General features: G+C 35.5%; 1 protein-coding gene across 3 annotated transcripts in view; it reads right to left on the bottom strand.

The window, feature by feature from the left end:
* Window positions 1–21,146, bottom strand: part of LOC126978391 (nostrin) — a 90,747-nt gene that overhangs the window by 18,166 nt on the left and 51,435 nt on the right. For all 3 annotated transcript variants that reach the window (XM_050827162.1, XM_050827160.1, XM_050827161.1), the window contains exons 2-3: window positions 14,780–14,978; window positions 5,627–5,712 (exon numbers count right to left, since the gene is read on the bottom strand). In XM_050827162.1, the coding sequence (XP_050683119.1) occupies window positions 5,627–5,712; window positions 14,780–14,899 (206 nt within the window). In that variant the 5' untranslated portion in view covers window positions 14,900–14,978. The remainder of the gene's footprint in view (window positions 1–5,626; window positions 5,713–14,779; window positions 14,979–21,146) is intronic.

The raw sequence follows: 21,146 nt of genomic DNA, 5'->3' as shown, positions 1-21,146 counted from the left end.
TAAGGCGTAACTTTCGCAAATCGATACTAATTTACGAAGACCGTTTATTGAGGGGCTAAGTAGCACCATGTCATCAGCGTAGCTTAAGTTGTTAAAACAAACTCCGTCAATATGACAACCGATGCCAGTACCACTCAGCTCCCCAATAAGGTCATTAACGTAAAGATTAAACAGGTCTGGAGAGGTTAGCCCCCCCTGACGTACACCACACTCTAATCTAAACTCACTAGAGGCTGTGTCGCCCCAACGCACAATGTTCGTTTGATTCTCGTACCAATATCTCATCAGCACGACAATACCGCTGTGGACGTTTGAGTCACGCATTTTTCTCCATAATATATTATAATTAACAAGATCAAATGCGCGACTCAGATCCAGGAAACACGCATAGATTGATGTTTCACGACTTTTATAATAATTCACGGCATGCTTTAGAGACAGAATTGCCGAGTCTGTAGAGAGACCGGGACGAAAACCAAACTGAGAATCATTAATCCGTATATTCTTCATCAGTTCAGGCTGCAACAACCGCTCAAGTACCTTACCAGCAATTGTCCCTAGTGAAATAGGCCTATAGTTAGCTATATTGGACATGTAACCCGTCTTGTTTTTGGCACAGGAACCACTACTGTCTTTAACATATCTGCAGGAAGATAGCCATATTTAATACACATATTAAATAGCGTTGAGAGGGCCTCATACAATTTGTTTCCAGCGTAGAGCATGTGCTCAACACCCAGACCATCATGGCCTGGTGACTTACACATAACATATGCTTGGTTTATTCTCATGTATAACTTTATGCCAAGTTTATTTGTAAGGCCTTTAAAATATTACAAGTTTAAATAATAATATCCGGACGACCAAGTCTTGCTCGGATTTTTAAGAATATACAAAACTTGAAAAAAAAAACTAATAGGACATCTGGATTCGAACCGGCGTCTTCTGCTTTCCGGATCACCCAATGTCCCAGTTGAGCTATTATAGTCTTGTATATAGTGGCGAAATGTACCTTTGTATTCTAATGTAATTGTAGGAGTTTCTCATTAAAACACGGATAAAGCTACATTTTTTAAAATTGAAACCTAGCTAGATCGATTTTTCGTCTCTGAAACTACCTGTATACTAAATTTCATTAAAATCGTTGGAGCCGTTTCTGAGATATATATAATCTGAATATAATTATATAAAATGATCACGGAAACGACTTCAACGATATATATGCAAGAATTGCTCGTTTAAAGATATAAGATTTAAGTATAGAACGTTGACTAAGAATATGTCGAGCAGTTGTTATATCATAAGTTAGTTACTGACGCGGTGATTGGCCCTGTGGTCCTACGCTGTGGCCATAGGCTAAAATCGTCAGAACATAAGAGAAAGAAAAACAGGCAAACAAAACAAACGATGGGAGAATTATTAAGGTGGATGATGAACTAGAGAGTGAACTGAGATGACGACTTCCCCTATGGGAGACAGATGTGATTATATACATACATGAAGAACAAAAAGTGTGTTAACTTGACGCGTACGTTTCCTGTCATAGCGCACTCTCAGTTAGCAGGTAAGGCCAGCAATTGTGGCCTTGCTGTTGCATACGCTGTCTGTACGTTTAAAATTACATACAATTACTTAAGAGCTAATTAATGTTTTCGTAATGAGGTCTATTAACATTTCTTGATGGATCGCACTGGAACCCCTATTAAAGTAATTAGAAACTGTATGTTTTTTATGTGTCATTGACGAACGATTATGGGGTGCACTTAATAGTGAGTAATCATGCTGTTGCTGCCTATCACAGATCACGGCACGAGGCGTAAGCAAACTCCTGATTGGTCTGTTTTGCTGACGCTTCACTTGATTGGTCATTCGGTTGTCAGTCGACTCTCGACATCAGTTGGGTGCATACGTGTAGTTTTATACACTGCAGTAACTTTCCAACTCTTTTAGCTTTCTTCGACTTCATGAAATAAATTTTCTCTATTTTCAAATCTCAAATGCCTCCTGTCTTGTTGCATATAAATATATCCATATAAATGAATACAGATAGAAGTGTCTGTTTCTATACCTTCTGGTATTACACAGATTTATTATTTTTTTTCCTTTTTGTTCAAGTAATTTGGAAAATTGCGTACATAGTTTACACAATCCTTAAAAATGAATTCACGCCCTACTTATTTTTTTAACAATAATTCTATTTCACGACCAAGCATCACCAAATATATAAAAGTTGTAAGAGAATCGGAGAGAATGAAGCAGAGTTAAAATTAAGTATACACTTGAGAACTCAGTACAATATGTAAACCTATCATTGCAGTGTTAGTCTGTCGGAATTACGGTTCGGTATACAGAGTAAGTTGAGTCAACGTATAATGATTTACGTGCCTTTTTTTCGGTGACCGACAACCGTTTATAATCGGTCATCCACGCTGAACGTTGTTGACACTTAATGATATGTCGAATCCGAATATTAAAATTCATTCTTTTTTTCTTTGCCATTTGGCAAATTTAATTTAATTTCTATCAATATATCCACCAGTAGGTTTTCATCATGCGTTGGAGTCGGGTCTGTGCGCGATTGTTTTTGCGCAAAAGTTTCACTCACCACTCAAGATGCACATCTTGATTAGCTGCAAAAATACCAATTAAAATTGGAGTGAAAGTTGCTTGTTTAACAGCTGCTTCTTTCCATGATGTTTCTAATCCGGTATTAGCCAGTTTCCGAACCTTAACTTGTTTATTCTAGAGAATTCTACTGGAGTAGTCGGAACGCGACCATTTGAGGAATTTATAGCTGTGTCCCACGAAGAACACAGTAACTATGAACACAAATTTTAAGCCACTGGAAATAATGAATTTCATAAAAATCCTAACTGTTTGAACTGTTTTCAATTTTTCATTCTATCCGGCTCCATGGCTGGCGTTGTTATCATGAGATAGTTTTTAAAAAAAATATCGACCAGATAATTTCAATCCATTAATTTATAATCCCCACTCCCAGTAAAGAATATACAAAGTGAGTACTTTGAATTTTGAATACGATTTTGTACTGATTTGGAAGATAAAAAAAGTTCTGGGTCAATTTCTTGCAGTTCTTGTGACTTGCTTTCACAGTTCCATCTATTCTCGAACATACGAATGCCTTATCTTATATATTACTATGTATACATATTATTATTATACTTAAGTTCTACCCTAGCTGGGGCAGAGGGTATCCAAAGTGTATCTCCATCCTGATCGGTGCTGTACATCTCTCTTGATTTATCTCCAGGTCTTTCTGATGGTTTTGTGTTCGTTAATAAGAACCTGTCGCCAAGTTAGCTTTATAAGGCCATGTTTACGTTTTCCATGGTATATTTTTTTATGAAAAAGGAATACAAATCAGCGTTCACCTAATGTTTAGTGATCACCGCCGCCCACATTCTCTTGCAACACCAGAGGAATCACAGGAGGGTGATTCCTCTGTTGTTGGTCAGGAAAGGTGAACGCTTTTTTTTTAAGGTACCCATGTCGTATCGTTACAAGGAAGCTCATTACCTTTTATTAATATCATCAAGACCTTTGTAGTTCGTCGAAGAAAGTTCCTTGAAAAGCGCACTGTGGAGGATCGCCACATATCCATTTATGGCGTGTCCTGTTAAGCTTAGAGTCCATTGGGAGTGTGAGGTTGATCCAGTAGTGTCCGTCTGCTATTTGATCGCGATTTCATGGCCATGTGCCCATATATTATGATTAGAAATTTTGTCGGGATACTAAATACTAATGATTGTTCAAATTCATTGGTTTACAAAGACCAAGAGTTGATGAGATTTGCACTTCCAAATGTCACATCCATACAGCAATAAGCCATCTTCACGTTGGTTAAGTGTTCTCTATCGGTTATTAGTTCATTTAGTATATTGAATGTCTAACACAATTCAAGAGTGCTTAATCCCAAAGTCTACCAGATTTTTAGTTTGAATTTCATCGTCCGTTAGTGGTCCTGGTTTTATTTATAATGAGAATGTGCCCATTGCTCGATCTCAAAAAAATAATTTTGTGAAAAGAAGTGGCGAAACGAGCGTAACTGCAGACCATTGCGTTTCCCGTGAAGTTATGTTAATGGGTCGCTACCGTTTTGGCTGGTCGTAACATTAAGGGTGTCATTGGCGTTGGATGCTACGACTGTAAAGGGCGGGTCCCGCATGTATGCTATATGCTCTAACACTGTTTCTTCTGCATATCAATGCTATGCTGCAAGTCAGCAGCAAGTGATTTTTTTTATGACAATAAGGGACGAGACTAGCAAGACGTTAAGCTGATGGTAATTGATACGAGCTGTCCGCTACATAGAAGTGCCGCTCAGCATTCTTGAAAAATCCAAATATTCTGAGCGGCACCACAATTTGGGCTAGACACTGTAATATGTTAAGAAATTTCACTAGCTACGGCGCCTTTCAGACCGAACACACATTAATGCTTACATATTTCTGCTACACGGCAAAAAATAGGCGCTGTTGTGGTTGCCATAATCTAGCCGGTATCCTGTACAAAGGAGCCTCCCGCTGGTGATCTCTTCTGCATCGCAATGCAGATGATAGCATTTCTAACACCGACCGTGCCAGCATCTGTTGGGATAGCGTTGACGAGAACCGGAGGAAAACTTTTATCTAAACCGAGACTATGCTTTGTAAAGTCGGAATGGTGGCGGCAAAATTAAGTCCATTTCAACTCTTAACAGGCACAAGTAATGCGTTTACCACTCAAACATCTTCTACTGTTGTATCTACTCGATTCTGGGTCGTTCCTATAACTGCCACAGCTTCTATAGGCGTATTTCAACGATCAGTTCCGTGATCACTTGAAAAAGATTGGATTTAGTCTACTCAGTACCTAATCACAATACTTCAGTTCAAGGCACTACCCGCAACCACATGTTGTGCCTGTGGTTGCTGGCAGTACTTTGAACTGGCACAACTTCAGCCTAACATTGTGTATTGTTCTGGCGATCAAGTCATCTCCGGTCGGCTTGATTCATTGGCTTTGCGTAGAGATGTTGATTCTTTCTGAATTTTCTACAACGTATATCAATAGGGAAGTGCTTCAAGGAGTTGTCAAGGTTCATACTAGGAGTTGACCCACGCGCATCTTGTCGATATCTGGACATTATATCCAAGCGTTAGCGAAAAATTCGCCTCGCACAGCCACTTTATTGAATTAATTACTCGTTGCAGTATTCCCGATACCACTTTGGGATCTTCATGTATTAAAAAAGGCTCGTAACGCATCTCCTGATTTTGAGGATGTCCATTAGCGGTTGTTTCATCATTTCTTTCTATCCGTTTATAAGTATAAAAAGACTTAAGATGTTAAATCAAAAACAATTCACATCAAACAAAGCACAATACAGTGGTTTAAGATCCAACGACTGACCTCATCGCTCCTACATAAATATTTTTGCACTTTCCAATTAATACATTTGTAATAATATTAACATTACGTAACATGTGGTGTATTTATACCGCAAAAATATTACCCCATGCCGTTTAAATAAATAAAATCACGATAATTTAAATAACCTCAATACATAATTTGGGCTTTCAATTGTAAATTTTGTTATGCAAGTGATCTCGTTTCTTGCATTTACCTTTCCTGCAGTATGGAGGCCAACTCCTTGCTAAAATCGCTTCCTTGCTTCACGTATCGCCGTAATTCATCGAAGCCATTTTGAGCCTGCAAACCAACAAAAATACAGTGTATTATTTCTTTATAGGTATTGTTTATATATTATTAGAAATGTAAAGGACTAGTGTTAATAATATTTTAAGGGACTAGCAAACTGTACACCTGTCAAAACATTAAAAGGCGGTGTCACTCAGGAAAAATTAAAATACAAATGTATGAGCGACTACGCGATTTTGGTCATTAACTTGACACATAAGATGTGTCAGTTGCCCAGAACAAGCTACGTCACTACGTAATGCCGTACAAGCCGATACAAAAATAGTACAGAACTGTTTGGTACAATATCCGCGCGATAGAGCATGTGTTAAAGCTTGCGTGACGTCAAAGCGGTGACGACCGCTATGCATTATGCAAACGTCTTAAATTTTGAAGTGTCTGTCTGTATCTGACGTCATGAAGATGGCGATCTTACCCTATTCCAACTTTAAGTATTTTTGGCCAACAGGAATTTTCACAGTTTGATTGAGCAACAAAACTAAGGACCACTCTCTATTCCAACGTACGTGATAGTTCCAGAAACTAAAACACTGTTGATAGGTAAAAAAAGGTACGAAATCGTAATTTTAAATCAATATTGTATCGTTGTGAAACCTACATTGGTTGCGGATAGTAATGTATGCATTGGAAGATCACGATATACTCAAACCTACTTAGTAAAAGAAATAAATAGGTAGCTATCATGAATGGTAATTTCATTTTAATAATAATCACTATAAATTAGATTGTTTCAGAGTCTGTTTTGCTTTATTTATGTTTCTCCATTTTTAAATGATCGGTCGGACCGGTGAAGTAGGTGACGAACAAAGCTCGCGCTTACGTCACTGCTCCCTCGTGAGTCCTTAATTCCGTACTGGATAGCCCGTTCATGTGGCCGCCATTACGATTTCGATACTTACACGTGGAGTGATTTGTGAGACAGGCTTGCCGCCAACCAGAATTACCAGATAGCCCGTATAACACACCTTGCACCTTGGGACATAAGATGGTTCATTCTCATTTGCCCAATAATTTCACTAGCTACGGCGCCCTTCAGACCGAAACACAGTAATGTTTACACATTACTGAATCACGGCAGAAATAGGCGCCGTTGTTATACCCATAATTTAACCAGCATCATGTGCGAAGAAGCCCCCTTCTGGTAGCCTGGCCTAGCCGAGCCTCCAACTTCCGGGAGAGTGGGAGCGACGGAATTTTATCTAAAGCTGGCATACCAAAAATTCTCCCCCGAAGACGTTGATACCTCTCAAATTATAGATAATAAGTATTGATCATGATGCACCACGTACTGATCTAGACAATTATGTATTAATCGAACGCGATCTTAGAGCCAATTAGCATAACAATCTCTATTCTGAGTGATTATAACTTAGCTATAATTAGTTAAGTTCGCGTGTAGAATAAATATTGTAAAGATAGTTAATATTTAGAAAACAACGTATTGTAGGCCACGAAACTAATAATTCTGAATATATTTAAACGCGGCTATAAATTGAATGGGTTACTCTGGTTTCCATCTTATCTATGATCGTTGGTGCAACGATGGCGCGATTAAATTTCACCATTTACAATATAAATTATTCACGTCATTTACTAACAGTATCTTTAACTGCCGGTCACGCGCAACAAACGGTACACAATATCCGACAATGGGTTATATCATACGAAATACTATAACTTTCTTACCATGCTTTATGTTCGAACAAGATACGATCTTATGCTGACGATTTACGGTGTATTACGGCATGTATGGTTTGATTATTTGTGACTATTTGTAATGTGATGACATTATTAGCTTCCGCTGGGAAGTGCGTTTGATTTAGCGAGTATATCTATTGTATCATTAGATCGTAATGGAACGTTATGAGTCTAAGCCGAGTCAATAGAGAAAATAATTTAAACAGGCGTTGCTTATCGTTCTTTCTCACTCCAACCCTATTGCTATCTATACTTAATTACTAATTACTAGCGTATGGATAAAACAAATCGTACGAGAGAGATCATATCACACTTTAAATACTCACAAACAACCACATCTACGAATTTCATTCATTTTAAATTTCACTACACAGCGAAACTACGCAAAGAGGGATAGCTTGATGAAAATGATAGGAAAAAATAAGACAGCTAGTGTTTGTCACGTTCTAGTCAATATACCAGGAGGGCAGAATCACCGCAGCACTATTCGCAGAATATTTTTCACACAATAGTTGTTGCTCAGGGCCTAGCGGACTAAAGAAATAGGGATCCCACTCCTGTCCCTTTTTAGATATATATAATAATATCATTGCAGATATCTAGGTACATGCTTTTACAATGCCGTTTAACTGTATAAACTTTGAACACTATCATCCCAGTTGCGCCCGTGGAGTGAGAAACTCCCACAACCCCCCACATACACAGCGACAACGCTGCTTGTTTATACTTCTGCGTTCCTGGTAAGTTCAAATGTGTCATTTAGTACAGCTAGATATCTTTCATACATGTTTATTCCCTATAGCTAAAAAGCATCTCAATTATACAAGATTTCTAACAAAAACCGCATCAAAATTTTCAGACAGACACGGAAACAGGCATATTTTTCAGCTTACCCTATGCCGCAATGCTTTGACTTTGGTCTAGTTAGAGTTACATTAAATTATTAGCAGGTAAAAACAAATCAGAGGTTAGCATGAATAAATAAGAGATTTGGCACAATAAAGTTTAAATGGAGAAGAAAGCATCATTAACATTTCATACATATAAAAAACAAAGTCCTCCGCCGCATCTGTCTGTCTGTCTGTTCGCAATAAACTCAAAAACTACTGCATCCTAAAAAACAAATTTTCAACTGTTTTCACCAATGGTGTTTCTCGAGGAAGGTTCATAAGTTTTTTGTATACATAAACGATATTTATTGGAGGTGTCGGAAAAAAATTCGCCGTGTGGTGGCTTTCAACGAAAACACTGACTTAACTCTTTGAGATATAACAAAATAATGTATAGTGGAATTGTGTATCATATATTTACTTACACAATTACACTATACATCGATCTTATATTTAGTTCTACAGAAAAGTTCAGGATGGCTTATATCTATCTCTTAATAATTTTATTTTTATTTTATTTTATTGGGAACAACAAACAATTATACTTATCTTACGTCTACCTCTTACCTCTATAAATACATGTATTATCAACTACGTTATCCACATATAACTTATTTGTGTTGGAGAAACAAATTCACTAAAATCACCGTATCACATACTATATCCATGTTAATACTTCAAAAATTGGCAATTTTAAAGCGGTAATGTAAAAATGGTTAACACAAATACAATATTAATCCTTATCATTTTATAAGTACTTATTATAAAATCATTCATTTCCGATAGCTTATTAGACTTCATTATTTCTGAAAGTATATCATTTTTTTTTATTGACAGAACAGCGCCTGTCGCCTTGCCAATTAATAATATTTACATTTGTAATTCATTGTTTACGTTTGAATACTGACAATGTCGAACTAAAGACACAGATTAGAGAATGTTGCCAAAAATATTTGAGGACACTGATTAACAGATAAGTGTACTTTTATATAATATAAATCACGTCATTCTGCAGTTTATACTTTTGTAGCTATCATCAGTTTTGTTAAATTGTTCCAAGGTTTATTATTATTCTTGAAGAATAGCAGTATTTTAATAAGAATTTATCATTGAAGCTTTAACATAAGACACGAGTCGAAACTAGACGTAAGCATGCAGAAAACTATTTATAAAAGTTAGCATTTATTAGATTTCCATTTGACAAGCATTCGTAAGCAGTCGGACAACTTTTCTAATTTTTCTCTTCCGCTGTGACAGCAGCTCCGTGACAATAAATTAAATTAAAACATATTGACAAATTATATAAGAAGCTGCGATTGCTTGATTTACTGAGCACATAAGTGTGATTTATTACAATATGTTAATATCGCATAATTTCTACTCAGAGCATATGTTAGAAGTCACACCATTACATATGTCTAAGATAACCCATTGAAATTGCGTAACATTTAAATTACAATTCTCTTTTATCAATTTAGGAACTGAATTGTTTTTACATTGCAAATAGACAACAACTTTCAGATACAAAAGTTGAGAATCAAATAGATAAGAAAAGTAAATGTTACTAAGGAACCCTTGACCAAGGGACCATCTCTTGAATGCCCTTGAATAGTGCACTAAAACTCATTCAGTCATATCGGTCCGTCTGTTCATAGAAATAGTATGTTGTAGCTGGTATATATTGTAATGTTTAAAGCTTAGATCATATACGTCTAGATAGACCATGACAGCCGTAGAAACGTCGAAAAAAATTGAGTCTAAAGTTAACCTCTAATTGAGCAAGCACGCACTGACACAAAGTGTCATACAAATCGCGAGTGTAAGACGTAGCTTGTCACGCACACTGAAGTCTAACCTAGCCTGTTTTTGTCGGTTGTCTAACAGAGACTCTATCTAGATTCCAGACGTATAATTAATTATCTAAGGTTAAAGTGATAAAACTGATGGAAACACAAGGTATGTATGACGAATTAGTATTTATCTATGTAGTGTACGTTAATGTACTTGGAAAAGGAAAATTCCATTGAAAATTGATTACAGGAAGGTGCCAGTATCAACTATAACATTTGCCCGACACGCACTTAGCCGGTTTTTATATATTTGTTAGTTTGCAAAATATAAATTATAATTTCTAAAGGTTTTGTATAATATACTGACATACAACATTGAGCGTAAGCCCTAAGTAAGTATTTTATATTAGGATGCGGTTGCATTATTTTATTTCGAAATAGCTGTGCATGACAAGTTCGTTGGGTATATTTTAAGCCTTAAATTGATTGCATAAGGTTCAATTTTACTTTAGTATAACCGGACAGTACAAGTTTTTTTAAAAAGCACATAATTATTATTTAAATTACCAGATCAAAAAAGTTACTATATAGAGTTTTTATAAAGAAGTATTTATATCAAAGTATTTCTGTAATTTTATAAGGTAACGTATATGTAAAAATTGCTATTTGTTCATGGGTTCCTGGTACTCACTGAATGCGTTCTTCCATTTCCTGCATATAGTTGCACCCTGTATGCACTTACAATATGCACTTTGGTTTTGATTGTGTTTGTTTTTATCTCAAACAACAACCAATGGGCGTTGTCGTTTCTTGATGGTAGGAATGGTACTTTTAACACTTCACGACATATCTAGGCGTCGCGTTGTGGTCAAATATTATCTTCATGTATGATATGTGGCATTTTTATGTGTGACACGTCATGGTCGTATAAAAATATTCTCCGGCAGAAACAATTCACATAAAGAATTTATTTTTATTCAATGCAAACATGTGCATTACTACAAAAGCCAAACCAGTATTAATGAGAGACTTGTGGAAGCTTATGTGGATCTGTAACTTTAATTCCCAAAACCGGTAATTACCAGCCATTACTAGTGAACATTCAAACTCTAATAGAGAAAGAATAATTGATTCACAATCCATTTAACAAACTAAGTCAGCAAATCTCAACAATCAGATATATTACCAATAAAATGAAATAAAAATCAATTATCAAGAAAAAAGCACAAAAACAAAATTCTATTCACAGATGGAATATAATTTATAAAGAAATCAAATTATTTTTACAAATGCACAGGCAAAATAATACAGACTAATAACTCATGTGCTAATAAATAAGTATAAGCAAATACAATAATAATGTGACGGTAGACCTCTTTTTTCATGGAAGAGGAGGTCAGTGGGAGGCTCCTTTGCAGCGGATGCCGGCTAGGTTATGAGTAGCACAACGGTGCCTTTTTTCGCCGTGAAGTAGTAATATGTTAATATTATACTGTTTCGGTCTGAAGGGCGTCTTAGCTAGTGAAATTACTGGGCAAATGATACTTAACATCTTATGTCTCAAGGTGAAGAGTGCAATTGTGTTCCCGCTCATAATTTTTGTGATTTTCAATAATCCTGAGCATTACTGCATTGTAATGAGTAGGGCGTATCAATTACCATCAACACAACGTCCTGCTCGTCTCGTACCTTATTTTCATAAAAAAGGACAAACGAGAGTACGGGTCACCCATTGTTAAGTGATCACCGCTGTCCATATTTCCATGACCCATGTCGTATTGTCCTGGAAACTCATTTCACAGCTTCGTAGTACGTGGAAGAAAGTTCCTTGAAAACCGAACTGTGTAGGAATGCTACACATATAATATCCTAATTTAGGCTAGTGGTGCGAAGGTGGGATTCGGCGGCAGGAATCAGGTCAAACAGCTCTTTGGAACACTCCCCGTGATAAATGCGGTAGAAGACACACAATGATGCGACGTCTCTTCACAGAGCATCGGATCCCCGATAATTCGAGCAGCTTCGCGTTGCATGCGGTCAAATAAATGGCTTCAAATCTCTTTAAAAACGTGATGCATCATAGTTTTATTGTCTCTGATAAAAACAGGCGAGACAATAATTTATTTTACATCATAAGATTGTTTTTCAAATGACATCGAATTGCGGTTGGCATTCCTTTCACTTAAAAGTTTTCTCGATAATACCCAATCTGATTACTTTCACTAATATCAGCCGTTTCGTGGGTATCAGAGAACAATCGAGTTATTTGCATTACGTTGCATCAAGGTACTGTAGATGTAAAAGAATATAAATAAGATTAGGTAATAAACAATACTTCTAGCGAAACAATAGTGTGAATTAAAATGTGTGATAAGTTACAACTTTTATTATGATGGCAGAGAGATCTTTTGTTACCTATGAACCCGGGCTTAATATTTATTATATATTTTTTTAAATAAGTTAGACTATATATATATATATACTAGCTGACCAGACAGACATTGTTCTGTACATAATAAATAAAATACTGATTTTTTATGAATTTGTCAAAAATATTTCATAATATCAAGAATTATTTCGTAAAATATGCTTCCTGTTGTTTTAATGAAATTGTTTCACAGCAGAACTGTCAAACCGTGAGTCAATATATTCTTTCATAGAAAATATATCCATACAAAACAAATATTGGAATTAAAAATAATTATGGGTCTTAAATCGAAATTAAAACTATCTTATCTCTCAAGTTGGACTAAATTGCGCTCGATGAAGTAATCCCCATTAAAATCCGTTCATTAGTTTAGGAGTCCATCGCGGACAAACAACGTGTCACGTAATTTATATACATATATTAAGATATATTATATAGACATAATATACTAAAAGATAATATGATTAATATAATATATAATAGGCGCACTAATTAATCTTTAATGCGTGAACAAATTTTATGATTACTACTCTACGTTCTTACTGCGTGAAAGTGCCATTCGTATTTATTTATTTATTTTTACTTATAATATAAAACTAAGTCCTCCGCCGCGGCTGTCTGTCTGTTCACGATAAAATCAAAAACTACTGCACCCATTTTCATGCTGTTTTCACCAATGGATAGCATGATTCTCGAGAATGGTTTTAGTTAAGTTGTAGTATACATTATTTTATAACATTAACGAAATTTGTTGAAGGTGTCGTAAAAAGGATAACGTCTGGGAGCTTTCAACAAAAACCCTATACAGCCTTTGCCTTTGAGATACAACAAAATAATGTATAGTAGAATTGTGTATCTTATAAAGGTTCACAGAAAAGTCCGCGCTGGCATTTGTCTATCTCGGATAATCATAGTATATCCACAATAACACTTTAAAAAATTGGTAATAATAATTAAGCGGTAATGTAAAGGCTGTTAACACAAATACGATAGTAATGTCTCGATTGACTTTACAGAACAATGTTTTTAGGGCTGAAAGAAATTGTCATGGTTGTTGGTAAAAGGAGGTGTAAATACCACCTCCCATTTAATAAATGGTAGTCTCTAGATGGTATTTATTGTAGATGGGTGGGTTTTAGCAAAATTAACTGACAGTGATTAATGATATAATCCAAGGTTTATTTTCAACGCTTAAATAAACTTTTAAAAAAGTAATTTATTTAGATGTTAATAATAATAAGATAAGAATAAGGATAAATTTTAACGGTTCTGTCAGATATTTTTACTAAGAATATTATAATTAATGAAAGTTCGTGACATTGTAGGGGACAATCTCTGGATCTGCTGAACTGATTTTGAAAATTCTGTTACTAATAGATAACCACATTATTTCTGAGTGTCATATGCTATATAAATATATAAAAACTTTCGTGGTAGTCGGATTTGCAAAATAAGTCAGAGAAAAAATTACCAAACGACAAAGTTTCTTACGAGCTATGTGAGATATATGATTGTTTTGTAAATATAAATTTGGCAGCATTGGAACCCCAACTAATATGGTAAATGAGAACGAAGTCGCGGGTAAGAGCTTGTTGTAGGTGTGCGTAGTGAAAGCATTGCGTAGCGGGTTTGTTTCCAAGTTTTGATGTAATATGAACAACAATAAGAGTGAAGTTTTTATGTAGAGGCAAACATGCAAGTGTATTTATATACTTAGCTGGACATTTGCGGATATAGTCGAATATGTCAAGCGTAATCAGCTCAGGAATTCTTCAGCCAACAGATTCTACAAAGTGGCTGTGCTAGGAAAGAGGTGTTTTTCGCGCGGTTTTGAATTACGTGTAAAATCCCGCACTTTGACATACAATCTAATAGAGAAATTTGGCTGCTAATACTCGATACTAACAACCCTCTGCACGTACTCGAAGTTAAAAAAATCTCGATTATCAGCACATTGTTAGTGTTGGCTGATATATTACTATTAAGTCAACAGAAACCCCAGCAATAAACCCAATAATACCCAAGCACTGGCAGCTAGTTCGGTCAACGGATCAGCCCGGCGACGCTCTAATCTTGGTACACTTCCCCGTAATGATAGTTTTAATTAAATGTAATCAAAGTATTATAAATATAGTTATAAGATTTGCTTTGTTCGAATAATAATTTATTAAAAAAAAATCTTTTAGGGAAATGGAAAAAACCTTAGAAACTCTAACAGTAGGCAATGAATACAATGAAGTTAATGTACTGACCCAGTAATTATCCTTAAACGCCTGATTATTCGGAGATCGTAGATGCATCATTTCTTCGATGGTGTTTTGCCAGCGGTCCATGCCAGCTGCGATCTTCGTAGACACGTTGTCCTTGTTCATGGCGTCGCCAACGTCATCCTGGTGGGACGTCGACGCATCCCCAGCAGGAGCCTGCTCCTTGCTTGTTCCACTGAAAGTCCTGGAACAAAATAAGAGTCGTCAATTATACCCCGCTGTTGTAAACTCCCTAAAAAGTACCTTTTCTATTACATACGTTAAAAATAAAATAAAAATGAAGGTCAAAAAATTGTCCCACGAAAATAGCGATTGACAATTACTGTAGTTGTATGCACTATTACAATTCACAATTTTATTAAAATCGCTGGCAAACTTCAACCTTCCCCGCTACCAGCTTCGTTTCTGGCTCCGCATAGCTCGCTTTCCGCCATCGGCAGATTTCCTATATTAGTGAGTTCTACATTCATAATTTTATTTAGTTTGTATTTTGATAGTTTAAAATGCAATAGTTCTAATATTTAACCGACTTCAAAAAGCAGGACGTTATTAATTCGACCGTATTTTTTTATGTTTGTTGCCTTAGAACTTTCGACTGGTTGAACCAATTTTAATGACTCTTTAATCTGAATTATCTGATAAAAACGTCCGAAAATGGTCTTTCTCACCAACTGTCTCAAAACCCGTGTTAATACACACACCGGGTCACATTAATTTGATGCTATGTATATGGTAGGTTCGGAAGGGCATTGTTTATTATAAGCTCTTAATTAAAAGATTAAAGCAAGCGGAATTCGTCAATAGTGGTCTATCATCAGGATAACACTAGACCACATCCATGTTAAGCCACTCTATAAAAATTAAGGCAGTTTGGCAACCCGCCTTACCTAAAGAATCCTAAATTTAGTGCGGAACAGGAAGACAACTGTATCGGTGATCTCACTTTACATCAAAGCAAACAATGAATAAAGAATTATCTCATGAACTGCTTTAGTGTGAATTGATCATAAGGTCAAGTTCAGTAACTGAATGCGAGGCATCACTCCTCTGTGGCTGAAAGTCGCGCGCTATCTTGTAACGTGACTTGACAACCTGATATACTAGGGTTAACATTTGCGTGAATATAAATATGAGCGTATGACCAATTAATAATGTTTTATTATGGATATTGGATATTATATTCCGACGATCAGGCCAAGATCGCCGGAATACGTTGGATGAGTCGGTTCATCTAGTGGGGGCCTACTAACACTACGTCTTCCGGTAGGTTGTTGCCATTCGAAGACATTAATGACCCAACGCCCATCTATCCTTTGAGCTATGTGCCCTGACTACTGCAACTTCAGTTTCGCAGCCATCTGAACTATCTCGGTGACTTTGGTTCTCCTACGGATGCGACATGAGCTTTCTCATAAGGCCCATAGTTAGCGACCACGTCTGCGTTCCGTATGTCATCACTGGCAACACACACAGGTTAAAACCTTCGTCTTCAGACACTGGTATTTGGGACGCGAAGGTTTTACGGAGTTTCCCAAACGCAATTATTATTTTATTCGTATTCAAAATAGAATCCTCAAAACAATACAGGCTTACTTTCAGATAACTCTCATAAGAATATGTTATGCATAATTAACATAGGTGGTCTTAATATAAAGAACGAGACACCGTTACTAAGAGACTAAGTTAAGCGCCGTGTATAGTAATTATTCTGATGCAAATATAAAACAAAAGGCGGCTTATTATAGAAGTCAACGACTATGTAAATAGAGGTGGGCTGTTTAAGAGTGTTTGGGACATGCTTGGGGAACAGTTGGGACATCTGATATTTTTACGATAACCGTTATGAAGTTGCTACTGCGTCGTGAGAATTGTTGAGACGAATGCGGCGAGATGGATCGTAGCCTTTGGTCGGAAGCCTTAATAGTAAGGTTCTAAAAGTGATAAAGCCATGTTAAACATCTGGCCTCACATGGGACTTATAGACCACTAGGAACTAAGTAGTGATAAGTGTAATGGGTAATAATCGGAACGGCATACTTGGACAACGCGTACGAATGGTATACACCAATATTTATTTATTTAATGATAAACCCACAGCTTAATTTTACACTAGCAATGCCCCACGGTTTCACTCGCGTAGATAGATAGATCTCGTGGTAGTGGAAAGTTTACTAAGTCAGACTGTAGATTATTTTTTTTAACATAAAAGTTTTATTTCACTGAGTTATTATTTTATTATTGCATTATTTTCCTTAGATTGACATTTTTAAATTCGTTATATCTTTTGAATGGAATATCCGATTTTAATAATTTAAAAAGTATTTTAGAGGTATTGAAACGGTCTGAAAAAGTCTTTTATAAAATATCATTTAATGGGATAAGGATTAATTCAGAAGTATAAATAATATGTTTTGATTATTGTCGGCCTTTTTATCAACTTTTAAAATGTAGAAGAGTAATATATATAGGTATAGTGGCATAACTACATTACTTGGACAAACGATATCCCGCACTTTTTTGTAGATATTTATACGTTATATAATACTGTAGAACATTTTATTGTTCTACCATTAATAGTTTCCGCAGCGCACGCTATGACAGATTATTTATGACAAATTTTTTCACACCTTCGGTTACATTATTGCATATTTTTTAGGAATTCCTATTTTTTTTAAAGTAATATAGCTTATGTCACTCAGTAAAGATGCAGCTTTCTAATGGTGATAGAATTTTTTAAATCGGTCCAGTAGTTTTTGGGTGAAAATATTACAAACATACATACCAAGACACAAATGTTTCCTCTTTATAATATTAGTATAGATTAAGAGAGACATACAAAATAACTTTACATTTCTAAAACTTATGGGAGGATAAATATAAAAGATGGTCGGATGAACGAGCGTTGATAGCAGACAAGACATGGTACAGGATAATTACTAAAGAAAACGGGATGATTTGTCAATAGACAAACAAATAGGTATATATATATTTAGATATGGATAATATGACTTTAAATTTTGCTAAAAGAGAAAACTGTGACAGCCCGAGAAGAAGAGTTCAAATAAAAAAATTTGGTGATTTTCTTAATTTCTGTTGCAATACAAATATCCAACAATCGTACCCCTTCTAGTATCAAATGTTATTAAGTCAATAAATGAATACCTCATCAGTTGCGATGATTCATGCTTCCTTCAATGCGTAACACTTTTCTTACTCACCCACTCATCGAGAGTATGTGTGAATTTTGTCACTAATTGCATAGTAGGAAATGATACTAGATACTATACCGTAATATCATTAAAAGAGCAGCTCTTTTGTAATATCATCACAGTATGTCATAAAATAAGTTTCACTTTGGAAGTTTAAGAAACACAAAAATAAATGCTTCTCGATAGATCCACAATCATACCGAATGTATACATTAAAGTTATTATTTTTTAATGTATGCAGATTTACTTACGATACTCTATAAAATCTAAATTTTAAATTCGTGTTTCAGATTGACCTTTAGTTCTGAGGTAGGTATTCTCAATGATAAATTCTTCTTCTTCGTGACACTATTGGCAGATCGGTCGTGGTCATCACGAGACACGAATGACATCTTTTGGGGCAGATGTAATTCGCCTGAGGAGCATTCGCCACTTTTTCCAGCAGGCCGACAGCCTGGTACACTCGTTCATAGGACCGTCCACAGTAGACTTAATTTGGTTGGTCTATCGCATGGGCAACCTTCTCTCCCTCTGGGGCCCTCCACTTTGCCCTGCACGACAAGGCGCTCAATGGACTCACTCTCGGGAGCCTTGTCCGAAGAACTTAAGAATGATGTATGTGATTTAATACAATTATGAGTATTTATAGAGCTAAAGAATCAAGACATTCACAGAATAGCGAATAGTGATGAATATAAGTTAAAAGGAATAATAATTTAAATCATAAACTTTTCTTTATCAATTCTATTAATAATTCACGTAGGAAGTCTCTCACAGTCTATTCTCAATATTAATCGTATAGGATACCGCCGAAATGACAAACACAGAAAAATCGCCCAAATAGTAATGTGCAATCATGTCAGCTTGATGTGTTGACAAGCGTTACCAACGTCATGAACTGTCATAAGATATCTTAATTAATAATTACATTCATTTAACTACTGTTAATATTTAAATACTATTTAATATAATTATCACTTTAATAATAAAAAATGGGACATTAGGTACATATTGTGAATTGTATTATATATAATAATAATTATTAGTGGAAACTGTAAAATACAGATATTTAAATGTTAAGTGTGTTTAAATTACCAAACCCTTCTATCATCATATGTTTCTGTTCACAGTGAGAATCAGCTAGGCTTCTAAGAATATCTTAGGTATCTTCGAAGGAAAAATCCTAGCTGCATTTTAGAGGGCATGTCGTATATTAATAGGTCACGGAAATGACATTTGATGAATGTCAAAAAATTTCAATTCTTCAGTAAAAAAAAAACAAGTCAATGTAAATTACTACGTAAAACAAAAGTTATTGAGTTACAGTAGATCTATCAATCCACACACATCTTCAATGAATAAAGGTATTTTGCGAGCAGTTTATTAATGATTATAAAAAATGTAATAATTTTAAAAACATGAAGCTGAGTTTCTTGTTACGGGATCATCCTGCCACCACAAGTAGCACCCGCTTACGAGTATGACGCATGGGCCAGCCATCGTCTCCCTCAACCATATTTTAGGGGAGGGAACGACCCGTCCAAGGTCGCCAGAACAAGAAAATTATTAATATCAATTAATAAGTAATAACAATAAACATTTTAAAATAGTAATTTTCTTTACTCAACAAATGTTTAAGAAAATAAAACGTAAACACATTTAAAACCCATTCATTGATTCGATATCTGTGCAAGTTCATTAAAATGTTATTAGATCAACATATCGATTCATTAATCAAATTTAAATATCAATTTATATAGATAATCCTTATGTCCATACACGTAAGCGATAAAATTGAAGTCGTCGTATAGTTTGAGTAATCGTCGAATACATTTATTCGTGAACGTTTCAACAGCCTTAGTAAATAAAATTAACTCGCCGGTGCTAATAGAGTTCAGACTGGTTATGTCTTTCGAAACTGAGATAAACCTTTCAATGGCAGCTTCTTGAGATGTAACAGATGATAATCATGTCATCGTAATGGCCAATGCTTTTACGTTTAACATTTAAAGGTTTGCTTCATCAAAACGTTAGTGTAACTTGCAACTTTTATTACGTTTCAACACTATAATTATTGTGTGAATTAAAGCTATGCACTTTGTTTCAAATTTCGGCATTAATTACTTATGGAGTTATTAGCGTCCTCTAATGGAATCACTCATGTCTGACTGAATTAATTCATGACCAAATTACGTCAGTTGGTGCTGGGGCTGCTGCTTCGACTGCCGAAGACAGCTCGCACATCGCGTCAATAGAGCTTCTGGTAGCCCAAGCGCGGCAGCTATTTTTGTCAACGGATCAGCCTTGCTATCCAACGTGGAAATGCTGCCAGTATTCTTGGTACGCTTCCACGTAATTATAGTTTTAATTTAATGTAATAAAAGTATTGTAAATATAGTTATAAGATTTGTTTTGTTTGAATAAACTTAGTACTTATTATGGATTATCTATCTATGAAGTAGGCAGCAATTCAGAGCGCCATTCCTACCGAATTCGTTCACAAATAATAATATTTGAGGCCAGTTCAGAAGTGTAGCCTAACGATATATATATGTAGGTATGTAACTCATAAAAATTGAGCTATCAGGCTATTGCAGGATGTCAGAAAGATCATCGCCGCATTTTTTAATTATCATTCAACGGAAACAATACAGTGCGTAGAGGCTGAGTGTAAATTTGACATTAAGCTTGAAACTAGCTTGTAAATAACGTATTACCTCATATTTAGCTGCATAATAGTTTGATATTGATTAGCTGTTAGTGGTTATAGCGGGGTAATAGTGTTCCGGGTAGGTACAACACGCAAACGAATTGATAAGTATCATCTGCACCTTGCAGGATTAATACTAATGAATGTTTTACAAATATGTGTTACGACAGGAGTCAAAGTGATTGTATCCAATAACATGATAGTGAAAGAGTATTCTAAAACCGCGCGTTTTGTCGACAGATGTCGAGGAGTCCTAAAAGAGTGAAATATCTAACTTATTTAAAATGATTACGATTAATATCGTATTTGAGTAAAAAGTTTTGACATTACCGCTTTATAATTGCCGATTTTCTAAAGTATTGAGATGAATATAGTCGCCTTTACAAATAAATTTGGTATAAATTTATAACTGATGGTAATCAAAGAAATTGCA

This window comes from Leptidea sinapis, chromosome Z, assembly GCF_905404315.1.
Source record: "Leptidea sinapis chromosome Z, ilLepSina1.1, whole genome shotgun sequence".
Taxonomy (NCBI): Eukaryota; Metazoa; Arthropoda; class Insecta; order Lepidoptera; family Pieridae; genus Leptidea; species Leptidea sinapis.
This window is presented reverse-complemented; position numbering and strand designations above follow the sequence as displayed.